This window comes from Crocuta crocuta, unplaced genomic scaffold (assembly GCF_008692635.1).
Source record: "Crocuta crocuta isolate KB4526 unplaced genomic scaffold, BGI_CrCroc_1.0 scaffold184, whole genome shotgun sequence".
Lineage (NCBI taxonomy): Eukaryota > Metazoa > Chordata > Mammalia > Carnivora > Hyaenidae > Crocuta > Crocuta crocuta.
In genome coordinates, this window is record NW_027530006.1 from 946,717 (window position 1) to 961,162 (window position 14,446).

Sequence of the window (14,446 nt, forward strand, 5' to 3'; positions counted from 1 at the left end):
GATTTGTGTGAGTTCCAATGGGAGAAGGGAGTCTTGGGGGCCGGGGGTTGGTGCATGTGAACAGCGGTGACACAGAAGTGTCTTTTGCCAGTTCTCTGGTCTGTAGTTGTGAGTGATGACACAAGGCGTCATATGACCAGTCCTCACTGCGAAGCTCAGCTGTGCGAGGCATCGTGGGAGGCACATGACACATTTGTCTTATGAGTCCCACGGCCATCCTGCACGGTAGATCTTCCTGTCACCAGTTAAAGGGGAGGAATTGAAATAAACTTTCAATTTACTTGAAAAGTAAAGTTACTTGCCCCAAATGTACAGCTAAAGTGACAGAGCTAGAACACTAAATCAGGTTCGTTGTCACCAAAGTCCATGTCCTTAAACACGTGAGTAACCTGCTTCTGGGAGAGGTGGGCCGAGAAAGGCCCATCTCCTCCCCTTGATCCACAAAGTCACATCTGTACCACGGAATCATTTATTCATGACCCCTCGGCCCGAAGCTCCAGGGAAATTTTATGTCTGGTACCGAGACCACAAGGGGCACTTATGTCCCCTTATGTCCCCTTCTGCATCGACAGGGCCAAGGAACAGCTTTTAAGTTCACATTTTGTAGCGCCACTGGACCAGCTGTCCTCTGGTGAGTGCACAATCATGCAGAAAACGTGGGAGTACTTAGAGTAGGGGCCTGGGGCAAGAGGCCCCTGTGTAGCTATGTGATCTTGGTCAAGGCAATTGACCTCTCTGAGCCTCTGTTTCCTCCAATGTCAAAGGAGGAGACAGATGATGTCCAAGATCCCTTCTTGTTTTGTGGTTTTTGTGGATGAGATCAAGAAGGAGGATCTTGACACTAGGCAGGAAAGTTCCTTCAAAGTGGACATTTGGGGGAGCGGATTCCATGGGCCTCCATCTGTAAAAGGTCACTTGACACCCCCATAGCTTGCCATATATAGCATTTCTGGGTGTAAAGAAATGGGGAGCTGAAATCAGCTTGTGAGCCCACCAGGGGAGATTTCCTGGGGCTGACTGACCTTGCTGCAGGTGTCCGGGGGCATCCGGAACAGAAATCATCGTCGACAGCGTGTTCTAAGCAGCCTGTGGTGCCAGGTGTGGGGCCTTTCCATTTCCCTGGGAGCCTCTGCAGGTGGAAAGCTTCCCCTTTTTTCATAAGGCTGTCTTCCTAAAGGGCACGAGTGTGAACATGCTGATTTTTTTCCTCTATAGTATCGACTAGAGACTTTTAGCGAATCCAGGATAAGCGAATGGACATTTCAACCCTTTACTAGTAAGTGACATCAGTTTAATTGGGAGCAAATATGGCAGGGGATGGTGGAGAGTATCAGTACATGTCTTAGCCGCTGACCCTGAATGAGATGCTCTTCTGCTTGGAGACTTGGTTTCCCCACCTCCTGTAAAATGAGAGGCTGGGCTTTCATCTCAGACTTTCCAGTGCTCATCTTAGGGAATCCTTCCTGTCCAGGAAGTGGTTTGCAGAAGGGCCTGAAAAAGTCTAGGGTATGCCTTTGACCACTGACTGGTACCGCCACACGGGGCTAGATTACAAAGGCAGCCTGTGTGCTTGGGCTTCCGCTTGCCTTCCAGGCCATCTCCAGTGCCTCCCTGAGTCCTTAGGACCCCACTCATCCCATGTGCTGCTGAACCCCACTAGCTGTTGAAGGTTCCCTCTGGGAAGCCCTGAGCACTTCCTTCTCTGTGGACTACTGGGCTCATCCTTCAAGACTCAGCTCCTGTGTCACCCTCTTTTATGAAGTCTTTCAGGATTTCCTCACCTGCTGACCCCTTCTCCAATAGAAGGAGTCAGTCTTCTGAGTTTGCACAGCCTTTATGCAACTCTTGTCTGAAGTATGTCCCGTTATATTGTATCGTGATTGTAGCTGCACCCTATCTCCTTGAACAGAGGAGAGAGAGGACAAAGGACAAGGAGGTGGGGGATGGTCACCATAGTGATGGTAGTTTGTGTTACTGATCCCTCTTAAGTGCCACCCCTGTGCTAAGCATTGCTATGCCTTCTGTTAAATTTCACTACCATCCTATATGGTAGGTGCCCTATATTTCCCCCATTTTGGAGATGAGAGAATTGCAGGTCAGAGAGGTAAATTAACTTGTCTGGAGTTACACAGCTAGGAAGCAGAAGTCAGGAGTCAGGAGTCAAACCAGGTCTGTTCAACTTCAACACTTGGGTGCTTAACCATGGACCCCGAGGGGCCTCAGGTCGGCCTGTCCCTGAGTGCAGGATCTTGCCTAGTGCCTGGCATCGAGGGAAGGCTCCATACTGTTTAGTAAACAAACTAAAGCTCGTTCTTCTAGCTATTCACTGGCCTTACAACGATCCCTTTCTGTGTCAGACCAGTCAGTGGATGGGCCACAAAGAGGGACCTCTCCCAGGCTCTGGGACATCAAGGTCCAAGTCCCCCCGATGTTTCAGGAAGACACAAGGAAGTTCCAAGTGCCTCACTCGTCTCTGGTCAAGGTAACAAGTCTGTTGGAAACTTTGTGCTTTTCTGTGAGCTGGTTTCAGACATCCCAGTCACCAGTAATTCCTCAAACTCTATCTTTTTAAAAAAGGAAACCCAGAATGCAGACTGGTGTTTCAGTCCTTGACTATTAATAAGGCTAATTCTAAGGAAACCCAGTGCATGCAATATAGACCCATACAAAATTCCATGCAAATTAGGGGCGCCTGGGCGGCTGGCTCCCTGGGTTGGGCAGCTGACTTTGGCGCAGGTCATCATCTCACAGTTTGCTGCTGTCAGCAGAGCCTGCTTTGGATTCTTTGTCCCTCTCTCTCGGCCCCTCCCCTTCTCACTCTCTCTCACTCTCTCAAAAATAAACATTTAAAAAGTTTTTAAAATCCATGTAAATTAGAGAACAGTCACAGAGCGAAAGGATGATTCCATGTACTAAACTGTCACCAGCTTTAAACAGTGAGCATTCACATTCCGAGACCATCTGAATGTTTTTATTTTTGCCCAGCCAGTAAACAGCTGAAGTGCTGAATGAAACTGATATAAAATAAAGTTCAAACATCGTTTGGATTTTCAGCAGTCAGTAAAGGGACAGAATTTGACTTCTGTCCTGTCCCATAGAAATGTAATCATGACCTGAAATGAGGCCAACTAAACATCTTACAAAACCACATGCAAGATAATTCCTATTCTGTTCTCATCTTTTCATCTGCCTTATTTTCACTTGAGAGCTTGATTCAAGCATGTAACCTGTGAGTTTTCACAGTGTCACATGATGACCAAGACTTGGAGAGGTCAAGAGAGGATTCCATTCTTTTCTCAGGAGTGGAAAAGATATTTTGAGTCGATGATTAAATTCCAATAGGCAGCTCTTTGCCTTGCACAGAAATGCTGTACAGTTTTTATGGCTTCTATTCCCAAAGACCTCTCAGCTATCCAGCAGGCCAACAATATCAGCCTTTGTGGTGTAGCCTGGGAGCCTGAGTTAGGACACAGAGTTCGGAGGACAGACTGGGCTGGGGCTCTGAGGAAATGGTAACATGACCTCCTTGGCTTGGCATTCAAGGCCCCCAGGAATCCTCATCAAGTGAGAATGGCCATCTTCCCACGCTGGGCCTTAGGGGCTGCACCTCCATTTGAGCTGGCGACACCATGGGGTGGGTGTGGGGCTGGTGAAATCAGGAGGTGCTGGCGCTTGGGAAACTGGAGCCCAGGAGAGCTTTTCACTTTCAGGAATGCCACAAATGCCATGGGCGCGGACGTTACAAGTGCAGTGGCTGCCATGGAGCCGGCATGGTGAGTCCTGGGTGGCCTCTGGTGAGTAAGTGATGGTGTGGGAGGAGGCTCCACGCAGCCACGCTTGTCTGGGGGCCTGGGGCTCCCCCACTAACAGTGTGACCTGAGTCAGGTCATCGTCCTTTTCTGGGCCTACATTTGCTCACCTGCAAAATGGGAACATTGGACTGGGCGTTTGCTACTGGCCTTTGTTCCTTGCGATGGTTTATGGTTTATGATTTCTCTTCTCCCTTTCTCTCATCTATCTACAAACATTTGTTGAGACTGAGTACGTGCTCAGTGCTGGGCCCTGTAAAAGGGCCCTGTAAGAGGTGGGCCTTCCCTCTGGGGACCCTCTGTCTTTGGGGAGGACTGACAAGTGACCACAGTATGGGATGATGAGTCTGAAAAGGTGAAGTTCGGGGGCTTCGAGGGGCAAAATAGATGGAAGCCTTGTGTTAGTGTCCCAGAGCACATAATAAATTACCGCAAACAGGGGGCTTAAAACAACCAATTTTTATTCTCTCACATTTCTGGAGGCTGGAAATCCAAAGTCAAGGTATCCACGGGGTTGGTTCTTTCTGGAGGCCCTGAGCCATGTTTCCAGCTTCCGGCAGCCGCCCCCAGTCCGGCGTCCCCTGGCTGGTAGGCGCGCCACTCCATTCTCTGCCTCCGTTGTCACGGGGACTTCATGTGTGTCCCGGGGCTCCCTCAGAGTGTGAGGACACCAGGCACGGGGTTTAGGGCCCACCCTCGTCCAGCATGACCTCATCTGAACTAATTATATCTGCAGAGACTATCTCCAAATAAGGGCACATTCTGAGGTTCTGGTGGTTATAAATTTTGGGGGTGGTGGAGGGCGAGACACTGTTCAACGTAGTACAGGTCCGTAAGCTCACTGCCAGGCTCTGAGTGCCACCAGCCTTCAGGGCTGCTCGCCATCCGGGGAGTGTGACTGCGCCCCTCACGTGTCTTCATCAATCCCCATTTGCTCTTGATCCTTTGGACGCATATTGACCACTTGCCATGTTAAGCCATGCCTTCCTCTACCCTTCTCTCTGCCCACCTGCCTTCCACCCTCCAGATGCCCACCTTTCACCTGCTCTGGGCCTTCCTCTGCCTTCTCACAGGCTGCCTGGGGGGCCTGCCTGTGGCCCCCACCCATTTCTGTCTCCTGTGCCCTTGCTCCAGCCATACACCCCCTTATAGCCTTCCTACCTGTGGGCCCCTACCTGTGGGCTGCTTCCCTTCCTACCTGCTTCCCTTCCTCCCTTCCCTCTTCCCTCAGGCTTTCCCTGGAATGTTGCCAGAGCCCACTTTGAGCCAACTATGGGAACGTAGCCCTGGGGGCCTTCCTGAGACTGAGCTTCCCATTCACAACTCCAGGCTCCTCCTCCATCCCACACCTCTTCCCAGTCCCTCTGGCCGGCTGTTTGGTCAGGGCAGGGTCTCAGGAGCCCTGGGGATCAGAGAGGGGCAGGAGAGGATGATGTCTCAGGAGAAACACAGACGCGAGGTTGTGGCATCTCTGAAGCCTGCGCTGGTGTGTCCCAAAGATACCCAGTGTTCCTCGCTTCCATCTTACAGCTGATGGGGCTGAGGCCCATGGAGAGGAAGTGGCTTGTTCAAGGTCACCAGGTTGGGATTTGAACCAGGTCTCAGGATGCCCTTTGTCCCTCTTCCCTGGGAGGCCAGCAGGGGCTGAGGCTGAGGTGTGTCCACAGGTGAGGTGCCCCTCCTGCAGCGGAGCCAAGCGCAAGGCCAAGCAGTCCCGGAGATGCCAGATGTGCTCGGGGTCTGGCCGGCGGAGGTATGAGCGGGTCTCCCCAGCACCGAGGTGTAAAGCTCTCTCTTACCAGCTTTCTTGCTTTTCCTTGTCTGCCCTTCTGGAGGGCAGTCAGCAGCAGTGTCTTGTCACTCCTGTGCCCCAGAGCTCTGTGCATAGTAGGTGCTCAGTAAATATTTGTGGGGTAGGTGAGCTTTCCTCCAGGCCTAATATTTCCAGAAGAGACTAGAAATAATTCAGCAATCTATGGGTATATGTAAAGAATGGAGCTCTGCAGAGAGGGTTTTAGGAGGGGAGACTTCTTCCTGCTCACGTGGTGGAGAAATGAGTACAGAAAGCCACTCGCACCAGAGATCCTTAACTCTCTGAGTACTGGGGCCCAGGCCAATTCTTATTTATAACTCATTGCAGGGCCTGAGTGCAGGAGTCAAGGAAGGTTGGTTGATTGACTAAACAATCAACAAAGTTCCATTTCTGTTCACTCAGGTTTCTTTTATTTGCATGTAAAAGAAGCTTAACTTAAATGAGCTTAACAAAAAAACTCTGCCCTTGTGAAAGAAAACTCCAGGATTCTATTTCTGGGAAGGCTTCAGGTACAGCTGGATTCAGGTGCTTAAACAATGTCACCAGGACTCTGTCTCCACCCCTCACCCTGAGTTCCTTTGTGGTGACATCATTCTCAGGCAAGCTGTCTCTTATGGTGAAAGAGGAGACAGCCAACAGCTCCAAGCTTAGTAAACTCAGTAGATAAGGATATCCCTCTCCTGATAGTAGATAAGTATGTCCCTTTCCTGAGAGTTTCAAAACCACTTCCAAGACAGATCTCATTGCACTCACCTGGGTCATGTGCTCTTATTTGTGTCAGCCCCTGTGGCCGGAGAGATGAAACGACCCGATTGGCCAAGCCCAGGTCCCAAGCTGGTCATAGAAGGGGTGGGGCAAGCCCACAATCCATGTGGGCTGGGTGGGGAAAGGCTGGTCTCCAAAGGGAAACTGGGGCACTGCCACCTGAAGCAGGAGATCTAGATGGTGGGCAGTGGAAGCCACTGATGCTCACCTTAGTCCACCTCCATGAGGAAGGATTTGGGGGCAGGCGCTCCAGAAGCCACCAGGACCCCATGACTTAGGTCAATGGTGCCGACCATGTGCCTCTCAGGTGCAGCACGTGCTCAGGGAGGGGAAGCAAGACCTGCACCACCTGCAAGGGGGAGAAGAAACTGTTGCACTTCATCCAGCTGGTCATCATGTGGTATGTGGTGGTGTCTCAATGCTGGGGCCCCTGGGGGAGGCCAGGGAGCGTGGCCAGGATTGGTCTCTGCAGAGAAACTCCACTTGGTTGGGCCTTTCACAACACAGGGATCTGTGCTGGGAGAAAAGGGCTTCAGGCCACTTGGGCAGGGGAGAGGTCCCTGGGGAGAGGCAGGTGGGGTGGCTGGATGCTGGCATGCTCTACAACAGACAGACTCCAGTTCGAATTCTGACATCGCCACTTTCTAGTGCAGCAGCCATTCAGCGCCTGGGCCTTCTCTTCTGGGAGTAGAGTCCCTGTGTGTTAAGTCCCTCTGTCAGGGGAGGCGCCCTGGGGCTGTGCTGAGGGCTTCACACGCGAGGACAGAATGAGGCAATAGCACAGAACTGTCGGTACTTTACTAGTTTCCCATTGTACAGATGAGGATGCTGAGCCCTGAAGAGGCTAAAGACCTTTCCCAAGGTCCCACCGATAGGCATGCAAGCCCTCAAGCCCAAGTCTGTCCGATTCTAAACCTTCTCTGCACTTCCAGGAAAAACAGCCTGTTTGAGTTTGTATCTGAGCACCGGCTCAATTGCCCCAGGGAGCTCCTTGCCAAAGCCAAAGGAGAAAGCCTCTTTAAGGATGAAAACACTGCGGTAAGGAGGGATTTGAAGACCATCACACGGGAAGCTGGGTGCGGCCTCCCCTCCTGGTGGGCTGCATTGTACTTGGAAAGATGGCCTGGGTGAGGATAGCGCTGCCAAGCAGGAGACGCCTGTGGGGCCAGTTCTCTCTTGAATTTCACATGCTCAACCCTGCCCTTCCCCCCTCTCCCTCCTCCTCCCTCCACACCCTCACACAAGCCTTGAGACCCTCTGCCCATGCTAGGCACTATTCTAGGCCCTTGGGATACCGTGAAGCAAAATCCTCATCCTCATAAATCTCATAGTCTGGTGAAGGAGATGGTAAGAGTATTTCACCCCAATCTCAGATGGTGGTAAGGGTCACTAAAAACATGCAGGCAGGGAAAAGAGACAGGAAGGGGCGTGGTTTCCGCTGAAGGCCCGGAAGTGACACTGGGCAAAGACCAGAAGGGTGCAGGATGGAAGTGGACCACGTGGACTCTGGAGCCAAGGGGTCCAGCATCCAGAGCGGCAGAGAGACGTCTTGAGGAACAGTAAACGGCAGTAGGACAGGAGGGATGTGAGTCGGGCAGAGCAAGCAGCTAAGACATGAGAGGTGTCAGCAACCAGATCAGGGAGCGTCCTGTAGGGCAGGGAATTGGCAAAATCTGGCCCCAGCTTGCTTTTATAAATAAAGTTTTATTGAAACACAGGCATGCCTGTCTGTTTAGTTATTGTCTGTGGCTGCTTTGGTGCTGCAAGGGCAGAATTGAGTAATTGAGACAGAGGCCCTATGGCCTACAAAGCCTAAAATATTTACTATGTGGCCCTTTGCAGATGAGATTTGCCAACCTCTGCTGTAGGCCTTGGCCGGGAACTTAGCCTTTATGGGATAACTGAATAGGGTCCTCATTCTGTTTTCTCTGAGAGGACCAGGTGCTCAGCCCTTTTCTGTTCTTTCACTCTCTCATTCTCTTTCATTCACAGTAGCCTTTCCAGATTGGCTTCTTACACTTTATAGTATGGATTTTTAAAAGTTGAGGCATACTTGACATACATCATATTAGTTTCAGCTGTATAACACAGTGATTCAATATTTGCATGTGTGGTGAAGTGATCCCCACAATGTCTAGTTAACATCTCTCACCACAGTTACAGTTAAGATCTAGTCTCTTAGCGGCTTTCAAATATACAACACCGTGGGGTCTTCAGACCAATGCCAACCCCACGTTGGCATTGACCTGTGGGCTGCTGTATTATGAATTCTAGTCACCATGTCACATCCCCAGGACTTATCTTTTTTTTTTTATTTTTTACAAATAGTTTATTGTCAAATTAGTTTCCACATAACACCCAGTGCTCATCCCCNAGGACTTATCTCATACCTAAGCTTGTACCTTTTCACCACCTTCTCCCATCTCACTCACCCCCACACCTCCCTCCCCCTGGCAACCACTGATCTCTGTTTTTTACATTCCATGTATAAATGAGATCAGATGATATTTGTTTTTATGAATGATTTATTTCATTTAGCATAATGCCCGCAATGTCCCTCCATGTTGTCTCAAAGCCAGGATTTCCTTCTTTTTCATGGCAGAATACTATTCCTCAGCCCCATTTCCTAACCCCAACCCGTCTGGCTTGACGTTCCACTCCAGGCCCGAGTCGGCAGCAAAGGTGTGCTGGGTCAGAGTGGGCTGCAGGTGAAGGAGTGCTCTTTGTCCACAGCCCCCCTTTCTTGGTTGGAACCCCCGTGGAGGTCAGGGGCACCCCCGCTGGAGGCTAAACAATTCCCACCCACTCACTTCATGGCCTCGGGGCCCTTCCCTGTGTGGGCTTGTGTTCTGCCCGGCGTGAATCAGAGCGCTAGGGCCCCAGGTGCTGACACCTGCGTCAGGGCAGCGAGGTGGGCTGCGTCTCTCCCGCAGGTGTACCCTATTGTGGACTTCCCGCTGCGGGAGATCTCGCTCGCCTCCCAGAGGGGCATTGCCGAGCACAGCGCTGCCCTGGCCTCCCGGGCCCGAGTCCTGCAGCAGGTGAGTGGGGTAGGGCCGGGGGCAGTAGGGACGCCAGGCGTCCGGGGCCAGGCTGGGACTCCGAGGGGCTGGCCCTCTGGCCACATCAAGGAGGGAACCGGCTGTTCCCTCTGCTGGGGGGTGGGGGGTTCCAGACAAGGGAGCGAAGGTGCGTCAGTTAGGGGAAGGGTGGGGGACAGAAGCCCTAGATTAGGAAGGGGGTTAGTCCGGGGGACTGACCTGAGACTCGTGTGGCCGGAGGGCAGACAGCAGATCATTGGGGGGACTCCGCGGCTGGCGGGACCACTGGACATCCTGAGAGATTAGGATTCTTATCCTGAGAGCAACCGGAAGTTATTGTAGGGCTTCAAGCAGGAGTGTGTCAGTGACATTTCAGAAAGGGGCGGGGGAAGTTCAGGATTCAGGGCTTAGGCAAGTCAGGTACCAGAGTCCCGTCCCTCAGGGCACTTTGCAAATCCCAGGTGTGTCTTTTCCCTCCTCCCTGGGCAGCGGTGGCCCCGGGGGTTAGATTGCTTTGGTGCTGTGTTGCGATGGCCACTAGGTGGCGGTGTTGCCTCTTGCCGCTTTGAGTGGTTCTTGCAGCCACTTGATGGGGGTCCCCAGAGGAGATGGGGGTTTGGCCCGGGAATGGCCACAGCCAGAGCTCCCTGAGTCTTACAGACTAGGCTTAGATCCTGATTCTCCTGTGTCCTGACGTGGGCCTGGGCCAGCTACTTCCTCCTCCCTGAAGTCTGGTTTCTCACCAGTGAAAAAGAGATGTTAACACCACTTCAGAGGGTTTGGTAGAGATTCGATAATTTACTTTAAGTGCTTGGAAACTGCTGCTCAAAATGTCCCTTTACTTTCTGGTCCCTCTGCAATGAGTATCTCCTCTTCCCTTTCTGCACATCTCCCCTGTTTGCACGAGAGAGAAGGATGCATTTAATTAGAAAGTAATGAACAACATCTTGGAGCTGGAAAAGACCTCAGAAATCATGGATTTGGAGCACTGCAATCTCAGAGGCCTGCGCGGCCAGGCGGTAACATGAGTGAGGGAGCTGTCTTCTCCAAAGGGGCCGGGCAACTCATATTTGTGTAGGCACAGGGTAGAGATTTCAGACCTTCCAAAATCTAGACTTTAACAGGAAACCTTCAAATGTTTCAAAATTGAGAACAAAAATTTAAAAATTCTAGGAATACCTTATGGGCTGATGGGCTGGCATTGACCTGTGGGCTGTTGTCGTACCTGATCTAGTCCAAACCCATGAGTTTTCCAGTAAATCAAAGAAAGCTCAGAGAGGGAAAGCAATTTACCTAAAATCACACAGCTTCTTAGTGGAAGACCCCACAGTAGAACCCATTACCTAGCTCCAAGCCAAATGTTGTTATTACTCACTGAGCCCTGACACGGGGCTCAAACTCACAAACTCTGAGATCACAATTTGAACCGATATCAAGAGTTGGCATCTTAACCAACTAAGCCACCCAGGTGGCTCTCCGTAGTTGGTTTAATGCAAAAATGTTTAAAATTACTTTATCTCCCACCTTTCTCTGCCCTTCCTCCCCATCTAAAAATTATTGCTTTTGGAAGACATCCTGTTTGGCTAGCAGCTTTCCATGCACCCTGGGACATCTCTGGGAATGACTGCACCCCCACTTTGTGAAACGTAGAATCAGGTAGTGGCTAAAGCTGAGAAGTCAGTGTGTGTGAAGGAGTGTAGTGGGAGATACATCTAGAAAGGTACAGGGGAGCCAAAACTCCAACTCCAGAGCATAAACTTCATCCCACAGGTAGTAGGGAGCTACTGAAGATTCTTGAGCAGGCAGGTGACTTGAACACTGAAGTTTTTCTCGGCTCGTTGTTTCCCCAGCGCCAGACCATCGAGCTGATCCCTCTCACTGAAGTGCATTACTGGTACCGAGGACAGACCTATGTCTACTACATCTATGGCACTGACCACAGGGTGTATGTGGTGGATTACCCCGAGCGGTACTGCTGTGGCTGCACCATCATCTGACAGGCACAGCTGTCTCCACAGCCTGCCACTCTCATGACCAAGGAGCATAGCTGAGGCCCCCGAATTCACTGGTCGCTGGTACATTGGACCATCTTACAGAAACCCTGGTGGGTCCCGTCAGACAGTTCAGCTTATCATCCATCAAGCCACAAGCCTTTCCCAGAGCTCATCCGGTGGAATCCAGCCCGCGTTTAACCTCCACACGTTTCTTCACAACAAATAACTGAAATGGCGGGGGCCACGCCTCTGGTCTCCAAGCTAACGCCCTGATCTGGCGTGCCGTTTGATTTTGCTTTTCCCTTGACCTGCTTCAGTTCCTCCATGCCACGGTCAGTGCCCTTTGCCCAGCTGAGTGTCATCGAGAGGTTTAAAGGTTTCATACACATTGGCTGCCTCTTAATGCATACCAAATAGTGCTCTGAAGCATCAAGAACAAAACCTAGGGGTGCCTGAGTGGCTTAGGTGTGTAAGCATCTACCTGATCTCAGCTCATGTCTCAACGTCGAGGTCATGAGTTCAAGTTCTGCACTGGGTGTGAAGCGTACTTAAATCAAAAGAGAAGAAAACAACATTTACTCCCCATTCTATGGGCTGGGAATTCAGATACAGCTACAGCAGAGATGGTTTATCTCTGCTCTGTGATGTCTCGAGCCCCTCTGGGAAGATTTGAAGGCTGTGGTGCCTCTGAAAGCTGGTTCACCGAGGGGTCTGGTGGCTGATGGTGGCTGCTGGCTGGGACGTCTGCTAAGGGCCATGAGCTGGATGCCTCCGTGCAGCCTCTCCATGCAGCCTGGGCTTCCTTTCCACGTGGCATTTCCAGCGGTAGGGGCCCGGCACTCACACCCCAACTGAAGAACTGGGGCTCTATGTCCAGGTCAGAGGACAAAGCTGCTGTATTGGACAGACTGAAGGTCTGTGTGCCCGTCTCTAACACGGTGCACTGGCAAGGGTGGGTTTTGGAGGGTGATTTTGGGGGGATATGTGGGGTCTCAGATCATGTGCCCACCTCAGAACCCTCTCACGTGGTAGGGTGTGAAGTGGGTGTCCTGTGCACCCAGTCACAGGCAGCAAGGCTGGGTGGGTAGGGGAGGAGGATCTGCAGACTGAATGCCCCGGCTGCTCTGGGGGCCGGGCAGGCCACTGTGCAGCTGGTTGGGGTGTAACCAGAGGCCCCTGTCACCTTACTCCACCTGCATCCCACCCAGAAGGCGATTGCTACACACCGAGAGGGTCAGTCTGCGCCCTCTTGATCCCCAGGCCCCTGCTGGCCTGCAGCCCTTCCCCACCTCAGTGTGGGAGGGTGTGGACATAACAGGGCTGGTCAGAAGAAGCCTGGGATGTCTGAGGCCACCCCCCAGGGCACTGTTGACAGATGACATCCAGACGAGCACTTCCCCCTCACCTGCAACCCCCAACCCCCAGGACTCGCCGTGCTCCATTCAGTTACTGCTGCCCCCCTCCCCCACCAAGCCTGGACGAACTATGTGCTGGCGGGGGCCTTGCTTACAGGGAGCAGCAGTGTCCTGCTCCCTGGGGACTGCATGGCCGACAAGGGGAAACTGAGAAGCAAAGGACGTGAGCTGGGAGACCCGGAGTCACCTACCCAGCAAACCTTCCAGGCTCAGACTTCACCCCGGGCTCCAGCTGCCCCCAGCCAATGCCACCTGTCCCTGTGGGGGAGGCTGAGACCAGGTTGCGGTGCGCCCCCTGGTGGCGGCGGCGCACTCGGTCCCTGGGGACGGACTACTACTGGAGAGTGCTACAAGCCTCCCTTCCTCCTCTTCCCCCTGAAGGTCCTCGTGCTCAAGTCGGGGAGGCCAACACCTCTACCCCTGAAGTCCCTCCAGCCCACCTGGACCTCAGGGGGGATGCTTCTGCTCCTGGGGGCATTTGTACCAGCGGAGGGTGCAGGTTTTGTTTGTTGCAGTGATTGAAGTGACACTGCTGGCGTTTGGTGGCTGGACTCCAGGAGGGCGGGTTGTCTGACAATCCGGACAACGAAGCCTGTGTCACGTCTCCCACAACTTGCAGATACCCCACTGACATTCACAGGGAACTTGGTCACACAGAATCTCAGCTGTTGCTACTTGATGCGGTGGTAATTCTTATTTAGCGTTCGCCTCTGTCCTTTGATTTTCCTGCATGTCTTGTTTGAAGTTGCTTCTGGATCTCTCATTTCCCTGCAGTCCCAAGTGGTAATTCCCTGCCGACTCCGTTACTGCTCCTCCTGCAATCCTGCCTGAACGCCCACAAATTCACACACATGCATTAAAATATCATTTTTCTTCTCATTTCTCTGCTATCGTTCAGTTTGTGCATTCAAATGCTTTTTTTTGTTTTTGTTTTTAAAAACGTGTTATGTGACAGGACTATATGTGAGTGTCCTTTTAGGATAAAAAAGGAGTGTCAGGTATATTAAGGTTGAGGCCCAGTGACTGGTACATACTATTGGTGTGTGAACCCAAAGAGAAAATCTAGCTGGAATACAGTGGGTCCAGAGGAACACTTTTCCAGTCGAGGACCCCTAGATCCCCTGGTCCTGGCAAAAATCCCAAATAAATCCTGGGCCCTCTAGCTACTTGATAACCATTGCATGTTTCTCCCTGGAGTGTCACCTATTTTTTTTTTAATTTTTTTTTTTTTTTTTAATTTATTTCTGGGAGAGAGAGAGAGACAGCGTGAGCAGGGGAGGGTCAGAGAGAGAGGGAGTCACAGACTGAAACAGGCTCCAGGCTCTGAGCTGGCAGTCAGCACAGAGCCCAACGCGGGGCTCGAACCCACGAACCACGAGATCATGACCTAAGCGAAAGTCGGAAGCTTAACCGACTAAGCCACCCGGGCGCCCCTGTGTTACCTATTTTTATGACCTTCGCTGCAGCCAGGGTATGACTTCATTTTCTATTTCTGCCTCTTTTTATTATCCCAGGGCTGAGTTGGCAGTCATGTGTAGCCCTAAAACTAGCCAAAGTGACTGGTGGGTGGAGAGTAGAATATAAGGACAGCCTGGACCCCAGAACTGGT

At 51.8% G+C, this 14,446-nt stretch overlaps 1 protein-coding gene across 1 annotated transcript in view; it reads left to right on the forward strand.

Moving 5' to 3' along the window:
• SSUH2 (ssu-2 homolog) overlaps positions 1-13,678 on the forward strand; it is a 70,819-nt gene extending 57,141 nt beyond the window's left edge. The window contains exons 7-15 of the mRNA XM_077763748.1: positions 1,178-1,184; positions 1,216-1,276; positions 2,358-2,482; positions 3,711-3,773; positions 5,477-5,562; positions 6,695-6,787; positions 7,320-7,425; positions 9,321-9,428; positions 11,279-13,678. Of these exons, the coding sequence (XP_077619874.1) occupies positions 1,178-1,184; positions 1,216-1,276; positions 2,358-2,482; positions 3,711-3,773; positions 5,477-5,562; positions 6,695-6,787; positions 7,320-7,425; positions 9,321-9,428; positions 11,279-11,425 (796 nt within the window). The 3' untranslated portion in view covers positions 11,426-13,678. The remainder of the gene's footprint in view (positions 1-1,177; positions 1,185-1,215; positions 1,277-2,357; positions 2,483-3,710; positions 3,774-5,476; positions 5,563-6,694; positions 6,788-7,319; positions 7,426-9,320; positions 9,429-11,278) is intronic.
• Positions 13,679-14,446: the final 768 nt, after the last annotated feature.